The sequence below is a fragment of the Zosterops lateralis genome, assembly GCF_965231275.1.
Source record: "Zosterops lateralis genome assembly, chromosome: 13".
Taxonomy (NCBI): Eukaryota; Metazoa; Chordata; class Aves; order Passeriformes; family Zosteropidae; genus Zosterops; species Zosterops lateralis.
Window position 1 is genome coordinate 371701 of NC_139773.1, and position 13002 is coordinate 384702.

At 39.2% G+C, this 13002-nt stretch overlaps 1 protein-coding gene across 1 annotated transcript in view; it reads right to left on the bottom strand.

Annotated features, from left to right (window-relative positions):
* Window positions 1–13002, bottom strand: part of ACSBG1 (acyl-CoA synthetase bubblegum family member 1) — an 89564-nt gene that overhangs the window by 13076 nt on the left and 63486 nt on the right. The window contains exons 18-19 of the mRNA XM_083870643.1: window positions 11092–11126; window positions 1488–1599 (exon numbers count right to left, since the gene is read on the bottom strand). Coding sequence (XP_083726769.1) covers window positions 1488–1599; window positions 11092–11126 — 147 coding nt within the window. The remainder of the gene's footprint in view (window positions 1–1487; window positions 1600–11091; window positions 11127–13002) is intronic.

A 13002-nucleotide genomic window follows, 5' to 3' on the forward strand; every position in this document is an offset into this window, starting at 1 on the left:
CTGTGTGATCAAAATTTCTCACTTTCTTTTCTAAGCTTAGCCTTGATTTGTCACAAAGCAACTCTCAGCTGTCTGGCAGTTAAACTCTGAGGAGTCAAAGAACTGTGCCAAACAATTTCATGTTATGTTATCAAGATTTCAGAGATGAAAACATAAACTCTAAGGAATACTTATGCCATTAGAAAAAGCATAAACAGATTTTGCTGAAGGAGCCCATGCTCACTGTGAAAAAGAATTATAAATTATTTCTCAGCTTCTTCAGAAACCCAAGCTGTCCATAGGCATCTGCTAAATCAGAGTCTGAAGTATAACTGAAGGATAAAAATTTTTCAAGGTATCCTACTGAATTAAATGCTTGTATGTGTTTAATGTTTCCATTTAAATGAAACGCTGGTCGAACACTTTTCAACACATATAGATTAACAGAACATGGTTATTTTTCAATAAATTATATTATTCCAGAATCAAGCATACAGCAAGTGTAGTATTAAAGGAACAAAGAGTTCTGTGAACTTCAACTTGAAATCAAATTCAAATGTTTTTCACTTCATGTTGACTCAGTATCCTCCACAACTGAATTTCTGAAGCATGGCTTCTGCTTGTAAAATATCAGATATTTGAAAAAAAAATACAACACTAAGGAAGAATTTCTAGATCATTAAAATTAAGTGGAAAGCCATCAACTAAAAGGTTCTTATAGCATTGTTCTTAAAAAGCTTAATAATGCTTCATGCAACTATCAGATTGAACACATAATCGTTTCCACATTACAGTAGTTTATAGATATCAATTGACAAACATACATTAAAAAAACAGACTATGCAACAAAACAATAACTCAATGAACTGTCTAAAAATAAATGCTAAAACTCCACATTTGTTCTGTTAAAACCATAAATTCTTAAATTGTGGAACTGAGAATAAAAACAAATAGTGTCTCAAATTTTTTTTGCACTGATTGCCTTATACCTACTGCTTCACTTATTTGCATTTACATGGATTGTTTCTCCCTTTCCTATCACATAATGCCCCCATGAAAATGAAAAATTAAGAAAAATAATACTTATTTTGCTCAGATTGCTGAAAAAAAGGGAGAAAACCTTTACCGTTTATTAGAAATATTCTGCACACTGCTAGCAAATTTCCTATGAACAGACTAAGATAAGAACTTCAGATTTCTAACCAGCTCTTCACACAGAGATCACTGTGGGGATGTGGGTTCTGTGGGGGATATACACAAAGGGCAAAGATTGCTAAATTTAATTTTGTTTCCTATTCATTTCCTTTAACATCTATTCCAACTATCTCTGCAAGAAAGACATTCACCTAAACATTTTCAGTTTCTGGAGCTGTTTTTGCCCTTGAACAAGAATAGGAAGGGGAAGACCTCAGCATGCCACAGCACTTCTGGATATTAATCTCAGCAAAAAGTCTGGCAGACAAGCTACGGAAATTAAGATATAGTTTGCAAGCAGTCAGTAGTGATACCTTTAGCTCAGGCATGTTTATTATAAGCTGCATAGGTAGTTTAACATCTGGGTCCTTTGTATAGTCCATGGGCACAACATTTGGTGCCATTTCATGGTATCGGCCATGCAACCTGTAAACAAGCAGAAACAAACAGCCAATAACCAATTTTAAACAACCAATTCCATTTAGACAGTAATCAGGTACAAATTTGTCTTGCAACTCTAATCACTGTTTTTAGTGCACAAGTCTGAGCCCACCAAATTCCCATCTTTCTGAAAAAAGAGGGCTTTGATGCAGTATCCAGTGTAACTGCTACCAACAGTCACGTGTTTCCTGAGGTCTGTAACTGAGCAGGGTTTCAAACTGTGTGTATGTAACATTTAGGCACTGCCACGTATGTGCACACAAAGGCTGAACCAAGGCATGTACTACGAAATGCAGTTCTTATCATATGTGGAAGTTTAGTTTTACACCTAATTCATAAACTGCTTAGGAAAGAAAGTGGTCCCTTTGCTTGTCCTATGTATTAACACAGTGTATTCTGATCTCTCAGTAGGGCACATGTACTACTTGTATACATTATAAAGCTATTTTGTGACTTAATTTCCTTTTAACCAAAAATCCTGCCTCCTCACTAGGCATACTAACAATTACATACAGAGATTACCATGTTTTAAAAGCAGAACATAAAATACAGGAAGCAATGCCTCAGCAACCCCTTCATTTCCCCGGCTTTAGCTGCAGCAGCCCTGCAGCCAGCCACACACACAACTGAACTACTTCAGATTCCTGTGTGTAAATGAACTCAAAAACTAGGAGAAAATCATCTACAGGGATCCCTTTTCTTATGATTATGATGTGCCACAAAAAACACATGAAATGAAACACAGAACACATTTTTTTCTGCATTGTAGGAAACTGATGTCTTCATCCTGCACAGCAATATTTTGTGCCATACCAGAAACTGGATATCCACTGATCTCAGCACAATTCAGCTGTTCACCACAGCTCACCCTGACATTTCATAAATACAGTGTCATTCAAGATGCAATAGCCATCTCCCTCTCTAGCAACTGATTTCTCCATTGTAAATGACAGCTAAAAGATGCTGCCAAATACAACAGAAAAAGCAGCTTAAAAGCACTTAAAAAGAGAAACTTAAAAGAAAGCAAAACTTTCAAGTCCAATATCCATCTATGGGTTACTTACTTTTTTAAAAACTAGAATACTGAAATGGTGTTCTAGTCTTCAAGACAATTAAGCACTCATTATTGACACAATTTGACCATTGTGGACAACACTTGGAAATCCAGGAGCTGACAATCCCTGCTTGTTTTAACTGCCAAGATTTCCTTCTGTACTTTATCTAATATTAGACTTGTCTCTTTGTAACATGCAATATCAGTGCAAAGTAAACCTGTCTCTTCTTGCTGACAGAATTCACTATCTTGTCCACAGAAATTGCAATCTATTTATGCTGAAGTTCAGCCATACCTTTGGCAGCTGAAAGAAGGACACAGCTCCTAACTCTAGACTCAACTCTCCCAGAATTGTCTGGAACTCAGAAACATACAGGTTAACTGCAGATTTGAGGGCAGCTCTTGTATCCTGTTTTTCTCCCAACTAACTCTGCCATTCATTTACCAAATCAGGCAAAGATCTGTGGATGTAAGAGCTTTCTGCCTGAGTGTATTTCACACTAAAGCATCCAAATGAGTCTGTAGGGAGTGGCTCTGATCTAACTCTTTCAAACTAAATTACAGCAATAAAATACATTTTCCACATGCTTTTATCTGCAAGGATCCAGCAACTCTATTTGTAACAGCCTTATCACATGGTGTGATTAGTATTTTGTGACGGTGAAAAGTGCCATAAGATTTCCCTATACTCAACATATAGTATGTTGCACTTACTCCATTATCCTTCAAAATTAAAAACAAAAAAACCCAACCAACGGAACAACCACAAAAGACAGTAACACCTTTTCCTTCTGTAAGATCTTGATGCTAGAAGGTTCTTCAGGGACATTATGTACTGTTTTATAATAAACTAGATTGCCAGTATCAAGTGCTAGACTTTAAAGAAAAAAATAACAGACCTGCTTTAGCCACAACAGGATGCAAAAAAAAAAATCTGTCATAAGGAACACAATCCTTTTTGCAGGAGTTCCACCAAAACTCCCATTTAGTCAAATAACTTATGTTACTGGGTGAGTACTTACTTTTTGGCAAGGAAACAATACATGTCTGATCAATTACTCTGTAGTACAATGTGAAGCTCAGTAGACATCGGCATTATTTACACCCATAATCCTCCTGCCTGTATGCACACCTTGTAATGTTGTGCACTATGACCAATCCTGTGAGTCAGACTGAGTAATCACTTCCCAAATGCTGCTCTCATTACTGACTGTTCTCTCACATCTCTCAATAACATTAATTCCTAACTGCAAATAGAGAAGAAACAGAGCTCTGGTAAAGGCTCTGATATTTTTCCTATTTTGGAGAAGCAGAAGGCTCTTCAGGTGACCTGAACACATCAGAGCAGTTGTGACCTGGAGGAAAGGCTTTTTGTCCTTTTACTCAGCATGTCCCTCAACAAGAAGCAACCTATCAGCTCTTTATCGGTTCTAGACACAGAAACATTTATGTCTTGTCGGGGAGGCAATGTAAGGTTTTTGCAGTGCTGTCTGAACACACAGATTTGGAAAAGCTGCCGTTATCATACAGAGACCATCATGTATATTCAGAAGCCCGAGACCAGCCTCACTGTCTTTACAGCAGTAACTACTACAGTTCCTGCAGGTGTATTTCCTTTAAAAGATTCTTCTGGATGCATACAGAAGCATTTTCCTATTCCTGGATGTGGTCTCTTTGTCAGCAAGATTCCTTATTTACTTTGGATGGAACTAGGAAATGAAAAATTGTCAGTGTCTTCCCTTCCACAAATGAGAGTAGAAGGGAATGTGGTGATAAATCTAATGGCAAATTTCATTAACCAATGATGCTCTGTCCCCACAGGTACTGGTATATGCTTATGCTTCATGTACAACATGCAAGGATTAAGGCTGTGATTCTGTATCTTTTTAATCCAGTCTAAACCCAAACTGCTGATCCGCCCTTGCAGAAATTTGAAGCCCACCAGCTACTCATGTTCTTTGTATAAGCACTAACGCTTAAGAAGTTGCAGTGAGGTTCAGGAAATTGATGTTTGAAAACATAGAAGTTTTCACAGTCAGCTCCTTGACATTACTGAAGCAGTTGTGACAGCAGTGGAAGAAAATGTGGGTTTAATTTTTCTATTAAATTAATCAATAAAGTAAAGGCAGAACAAGACTTACCCCTGTAGATAGCAGTAATTTTAAAATCAACTCAGTTGCCCATCAACTAGTGAAAACCAAAAATGCTGTGTTCAGAAAAAAATCCACAACACAGTTTTGTCCCCACAGCCTACTTTTGATTGATGATAACTTTCATTCTACCACTACAGGTAGCCTACAGGTCTTTTACATGGCAAAAAAGGTAGGTCAGAGTCTGTTCCTACTTCTCAAGGGTGAAACATCCTAGAGTCAGCAAGGGTGACACTGTGGGTGTTTGCTGGACTCAGTTTGGGATGCCTCCAAACTTACAACAGAGCATTCAGCTCTACCTGAATAGATTTGAAAAAAGAGATTTCTAAGCTAACACCCTGCAGTGACCATTTAAATTCACTATTGAGATTTGGGAGGGAGTCAGATTGTACCCAAGGTCACCAGTGGGTGTGTAAAAACACAGAGCAGCTCTTCCTTGGCCTGGTGTATATTCATCTCCACCATTAAATGTGGTGACAACACATTACAGCTGGCTGAGCTGCCTTTTTAACAGGAACTCTGCACTGAAGGAGTGCGGAAAATGAAAGATAAAAGCTTGCAAATGCTCATTGATTAGAAAGGAGCAGAGGCTTTAGAGTGGCCTTCAGAAAGGAATAAACATCTCCCCAGTTCAGGTCCCACAGCATCAGTCACTTGATTTATGCTGTAAGGGGAAAACATTTTTATTCAGCAATATATATCCTATTTATTCCTAAGTAAAAGGGATGCATTCAAAGACTTGTATGTTACACTCAAGACCATCTCAAAGAGTAAATTCTAAATTGCTCTGCAATGTTCTGCATGTTCAGAAAAAAAAAAATAGCAAATGGCTTAAGCAGAGCAATGAAAGCAGGCAGTGAGTGCCACCAGGGGTTCACAGGATCTGTGGCATGACCTGACCACACACTGGTTTTACAGAATGGAACAACCGGTGCCAGCACCAGGACCAGAAAGTGTACAGCTGCTGCACTTTTGGTTATTCACCACAATTGGAGCTATAGGCTCCTGTCCAGATGCCAGAGTTGAATGGAACAGCTGGAGAAGGACGTTGTGTAATACAAAGAAGAATTCACCACTCCAGAGACCAGCAGGAGAACTGACAAGTCAACATAAAGCCCTGGAAAGAGCCAGGTCTCAGCAATCAGCCTTTCCAAGCACCTGGAATGGCTGGAAGTAAAAGAAGCAGCAGCATTGAAGATGGATTGCACAGAATGCAGAACAGAATGCACTGATGGGAACTGATTTACAGCTCTTGCTACAGAGGCTGTAGCCCTGATGTAGCACTGATGCAAATCAGTGAACTGCACATGCTCTCTTGTCCTGCAGTCCTTTTAATGGACAGCTAGGGAACAGGGCCAGACAGACCAAAATCTACAAGTCTGACAGAGGGAGAAAAACCTGCTATAGCTCAAAGAGAAGAAGGTTCTTTAATCTGGGGCTGAGAAACTGAGGAAGGAGGGGCCTTTGGGGCTGTCAGTAACTGATAAAGAAAGTACTTGCAGGGTCTGAGATTTATGCCATACTTTCACAAACTGTTTTTGCAACAATAACTGTTAAATGGGAAGAGAGGCATAAATCTCTGTGCTGCACCAATTCCTCAGTGAATTATTGCTTGCAAGGATTGAAAGAGGTTAGAACAGTCTATTAGAGAAGGGGGTCTACCATGTGAAGCTGAAACCAAAACGACAGGAAACATGATACAAGGAAATTCAGACAGAAACTGAAACCACAGCTCACTAAATTGCCACAGTTCGACAAACAGATAAAGAGCAAAGAACAGTGAGAAACACAAGCAGGAAGAGTTGAAAGTTGAAGGAATTCTGTTACTGATATGCCTTGTCCCTTTTATGCTTTCCAGTTAAAGTTATTTTCATTGTATCAATAAAATACAACAAACGGGCACAGAAGACAGATTTATAAAAAGGCAGCATAATGAGATGAGAAAAAGTGGATAGATGGGTTTTCTGCTAGTTTTTAGTGAGCATGTGAAGTATTTATTCATCTTTGCAATGCAAAATGAAGCAGCACAAATTATTTTAAGATAATACTAGATAAATATCCTCCCAAATCATCTGCAGGAAAATGAAAAAGAAATTGCAAGACATGTTTTTGGCAGACAATTTATAATACATTTATTCTAAATCTAGCCATAGTTAGGAAAGCTCTGACTTTCAATACACGTACTCTACTGTTCTCAGAACTACATGATGCATAGTGAGTATAGATAAGAACACTTTATAGTGTTTTTCCTTCCTTGAAGCACCACTTAAACCCCTGCTCACAGGCCTCTTTTCTGCTACTGATTCCAAGAATCACATAGTGACTGAGGCTGCGAGGACTCCTGAGATGAACTGGTCCAACCTCCTGCCTTGCAAGGACACCTGGAGCAGGCTGCCACATTCAGGTGTCTGGCTTTTGAGTATCTCCAAGGCCGGAAATTCCACATCCTGTCTGGGCAGCCTATTTCAGTGCTCAGTCACCCTCACAGCACTTCCCTATGTTCAGTCAGAACCTCCTGTGTTCCTGTCTGTACCCATTGCCCCTTTTCCTGGCAGGGGCCTCTGTCTCCTTCACACCCTCCAGATCTCAGCTCTCTCAGCCTGTCCTCATATGAGTGTCCCCTGTCTCTTATTCATCTCAATGGCCGTTTGCCAGACCCTGGAGCAGCTCCTTATTTCTCCTGCACTGGGGAGGCCAGAACTGGACACAGTACAGCAGCACTCCAGACTCCACACAGATCAACACTGACAGGGATTCTCTTCTCTCACAAGCCTTAGCAAAACAGGTACAATCTTACTAAAACATAACACAGGAAATATTTATGGTACAAAAATGCAGGAACTGTCTAAAAGCTTTTTTTTATTTTTCATTCATAGAGGATGCAGAAACATTTTTAACAACGAGAATAGTAACATAATTAACAGGAAGATCAACAGTAGCTTCAGGATATATGTTCTTTGTGTATGTAGTTTCTTTCCTAAAACTCAGAAAGATTCTCAAGGGTACAGCGTTCTCCTCAATTCCATTTTTTGGCTGACGCTTTTTCCCCCAAAGCTGACAATATGGCAACTTCCTTTCTGCATACAAAACTTCAAACTCTTTAAAAAAGAAATAGGAGTTGTATTCTAACTTCTCCCTCCATTTGTGTAGCAGCTTCCTCCACAGGGAGTTGCCTCTCAAGCAGTTTGCTGCATTTGCTCCCTTATAAGGAAGCTTTCCAGACTCTTGAAGGAAACCACTGCTTAATTCTCTGGCAGATTTCAGATTTAAAATCCAACATTCAGCTGGACTGGCTAGAGGGGCTCCTGTCACATCACCTTTCACCCATCAAGAACAAGCCACGAAAAGGCAGAGAAGAGAAGGCAACAGAAGAACTATTTTTCTTCTACAAAAAGGTTCAAATGTTTGCTGACACCCCAAATGGTGCCCAGCTTGGTCATTTACTGCCATATTCCCCTGGCAGTTGTCTAACTAGGTTAAGTCATTCTCAAGCAATGCAGCTTGAATTTACAACTTTTGTACTCTTTGGCTAGGACAGGCATCCAAGGAGACCTGCATTTAAGTGCTTGTTTGGGTGCCAAACTGTACCAGTCTACAGGGAGAAGCAGAAACAGACGGGCTGGTGAGCAGATAAGCATTATTGCTGGAGTAAAAGCTTGTCTGCCAGAACATCAGATTTGTAAAACTGAGTAAGAGAAATAATGCCTTACAAAAGACAACTCTGCCATTTGCTCCCATTTACAATCACAAGAGAGGCACATTACACAATCAGATTCATTGCTCTAACTAAAGTGGTTTTCCAACTTTTCTTCACATCATTTTTTTTCTATTTCTTCCTGTTTCTCTCTACAGGACATTTTCCAGGATAACAAATCTTTTTTGAATGGTGATGCCCAAAACTGGACAGTCTATTTTTACTGAGGTCACAGTACTACTGACTGGAATTCTGACATTTTTTAAACACTGTGGAGGCTAATGCATTGTAGAAATGCATTTCTCTTATTTGCAAGAGCATGGTGGGGGTGGTATTGTTAAAATTATGCTCACTTTGCTCAGATCACTAACCCCTCAGCCATTTTCTTGATACATTGCATTCTGCACTTGCAAATTTTTTCTCAGTTCTTAGGACCTGAGTGTGTGAATTTCCTTTTGCTCACTTTGACTGTAGTAATTTCTCTAATATACTGAGTACTGTTGGAAAAAGGTACTTCATAACAAAGGTACTTCCTAGCATCTGCAACTCTCTTCACATCAGTATTTCTTACCATTCTCACCAATTTTCTGTGTTCAGGAGTACTTTGACCAAGAGTTCAGTGCACTTACACAAGTAGAAAAGGACTAAACTGGACTATGTAAAAGCCTTTATCAAAATAGAGACAGGTTCCAGATGCTTCTTTTCTCTGACTTACGAAAACAGATGCTTGTAGGAAGATTTGCTTTTAACAAATCCGCAGTGGCTGCCTCTGAGCACGTATTAAATTCTAGGCACTTACAGACTGATTGTCTACGAGTGTATTCTGGCATCTCTCCATGCAGAAAAGTTGTTTCCTGAAGCTACACACATTGGTCTAAATTTCCACATTCTCCTTAAGAAAACTGGGGCATGTTTTCAAAGCCCTAACACCACCAAAGCACTCAGTAACAGCTCTAAAAATTTGTTAGCTGTCCTATGAGTATTTTAGATAATTTTGAGTCAGTGATAACATAAATACGTCTACAATAACCAACATTCGTTACTATGTTCTTGGCCTGGGCCCATGACTGAACGCTCATAGCTGTGATCAGCACTTCCGAAAATTATTCATCTTTAACAAAGACTTAGGAGTGTATTTAGGTTTTCTGGTGATAAACAGCTATCAAACACCAATAGCAAGCTATAGTTTCTATTTTTCTCTTTCACCAGGCACACTTGCCTCTGCTGCAGTCTTACTTTTTCTTTTTTCCTAGATCCATTTTCAGCATTCTGTGTTAATTTTTTCTTCACTTTAAATTCATAAGTTATACTATTTTCTAATAATTTGCAAATTATCCACACTCAGATTACTAATCAAAAAATGTCTTCAACCCCTCTGACCACAGCCTGCACAGTCTTAAGGTGTGCCAAGGGAAATATAGGGTGGATATTAGAAAGAAGTTTTTTACAGAAAGGGTGATAAAGTATTGGAATGGTCAGCCTGGGAAGATAGTGGAGTCACCATCCCTGAATGTGTTTAAAAGAAGACTGGATGGGGTACTTGGTGCCATGGTTTAGTTGAGCTGTTAGGGCTGGGTTGGAGTCGATGATCTTGGAGATCTCTTCCAACCTCGTGATTCTGTGATCTATGTTGACTTAAGCTGATGCTGACACCAAAGACAGTGTGTAAGTCAGCTGATGCTGACACCAAAGACCAGTAAGTGTCTAACACCTTATTGGTAGGGAAATGCTCTCCTCATTTTCAGTTGCATTTGCTTGCTCTGGCTCTTATGCCAGCTTTGGCACTTATCTGATCCCTCACATGAGCTGATTCACCTTTTTAAGCCAGTGGAAAATAGATTTACTGTTGTTTGGGGTTTTGATGGGCTACTTCCCCTGTAGGGACAGGTAAAAACATCCCATTTCACCTAATTGCAATCTCATGTTGGTTTACATCAGTTTATAATCTAAATTGAAGCTGCCATATTAATCCCTTCATCCCCACCAACACAACAGTCATTCACAGCCATGCAAAAGCATGGAGTTTCTTTTTCTAAGGTTGCTCCTTGCTGGGCCATCTCACTGAAATTGGCAGCTGCACAAGAAATTGAGCTCAGCCAAAGGAGGACTGGAGCTGCACTTCCTCCATATCACCCCTGTGAGCATCCTGCAGTGTAAATAAGTGCCCAGCAGTACCTGGCTGCCCCTTCATGGAGACAGGGAGATGCTAAATCAGTAAGTGCTAATAAACCAGGGGGTCATTACCCATTTTATTCCTGCTCATTAAAACTTCACCTCAGACATGTAGAAACACCTCTGGATTCTACACTGACTGCAGGACGTGCCCTCACTGGTATCTCTGAGCAGAGAAGCAGCAAATCCCTTTCATACAAGACACTGATCCTAAAAAAATATTTATGATATTCACCTTAAGCTAATCACCACCTTATGACAATTATACATTATATCCTAAATCCAGTCCTGTTCTCATTAATTCCTGCAAAATAACTGGCTTTATCTTGTTTCCTCACAAGACAGATAAAAAGATTTAGCCCCTTCCACATGGATCACGAAGAAGAAATTTAAAACTATTTACTTACCGAAGGATTTCCTTCCTAGTGAAGAATGTGCAATCCTGTTAAAGAAACAAAATGTGTCATTGTACAACAGAAATATTGAGAACAACTGCAATGATATGTTTCTCACCCTATTGGAAGGAAACTCAGATGTGATAGAAAAACATTAAAGATGCCATTTGGGTGCCATCTACTTTTGATTCAGAAAGCAATATACACTATAAAATAACAGAAATATTCCAAGGACAGGCCTATCAGTAAAAAGAAAGATATTGGTAATATGATAGTTCAGGAGGAAAAAAAAATCAGATTGCTGAGATACTTTTCCAATGTGGAATGACCAGACCAGAAACAAAATTAAATCCAGAAAAGAAGGTATATGTCAAAAGTATTCAATAGATGAATATGGAAAATTATAAACAACAAACAGATGACAAAAACTGTCTTTTAACTTGAAGTATCCCCCGCTGGAGACAACTGGTTTAATAATAAAATTATGTGGCTATTTATTAGTTATTAACTCTTCTTCCCAACAATCAGTTTGCACTGTGGTTACTTTGATGAAGGCTGCAAATTCCTCTATTTTAGGAGCATGGTTAAATGGACAGCCCCTATTCTAAACAGCAGAAAACCATTCAGCTCTCCCTGTGCTATCACAGAACTAGAAATAACTTACTGACATGCAAAAGTAGAGCTTGCTAAACTTGAGAGAAGAGCATACAAGCATTCATCTGCATTCTAAATGGCTCTGTAATGTAACCAAATTGACATTGGTTTAATTCACTTAATGAACACCTGTGTTATACTAGAATTCAAACACCTCACCAAAGAACCAGAATATGAGCAGTGGAAGAGTTTGCATTTCATGTATTTCTATGTCAGTCACAGAAAAGGTTATAATTTCAGGTGTTGTGAGGAAACAATAATCAGTCCCATCCCCTAATCAATCCTCTAATCTCCACTCTTAACTAGTATGTATTTAGGAGAACACCATTCATCAATCCAGAGAATACGCAACTCAATTTTAGAGCCAACTCCTGAGGGTGTATATTTAGGCAACAACCACCAAAACAGAAAATTCTTCCTGATTACCCACCTCTCTCACAGACTCATGTGATATGGCAGGGCATTAGCATAACAATTCAGCTCTTTGTAGTTTTCCCCCTTAATGTAAAGATATTTAGAATATATCATCTTTGAAAATCAGCTTATGACAAGATAACAGTATCAGACTTGGTAAGTCATACTTAAAGAGTACATACAACTACTTTGACACTCTTCAGTCAAAGTCTTGCTCTTCAGTCAGCCAGTGAAAAAGTATTTCCGTCTCAAGCTGAGAGTCACTGGGCTAAATGCCTGCTTCTTCCAGGAGGGGAGAAGCAAAGGATCCCCACTGGCAGAAGCAAACAGCCTGTCTCAGGTGTCCAGGAACGTGATCAGTACCACAGGTATTAATTATTGAGCTGCCTTGCTCTACTCCATACAAAGTGCAGCAGCACTTCCTTCAGTGGATTGCGCAGTTACAAGGCCCAGGAGGAAGCACCTTGAGAGCTGCTGACACTGATGTCACATTGTCTGCAACTGCACAAAGTGACATCAGAGCCAGCTGGTCAAGTCTTCCTTAATTCCACACAACCAACACAGTCAAATTGTCACTTAAGGATGCTTCATTTACTAAGAAAGGGCAGGTGTAATCTCACAAAAAATTGTAATGCCCTCAGTAGCAATCATCTGTAAATATACAGGCTGGGGGAAACAGCAGCCACTTAACTAGAAAGGTGATATGGAAGCAATATACAGATGGAGACAAAGATTAAAAGGAAAAGTTGCAGGAGTCCTGCAAAAATGCTATTGGAAGACAAAGTAGGAGGTCAGATAATAAACTTTTTTTCACAAAACCATACATTTTTTATATTTTATTCTGAGTTGCTTAAT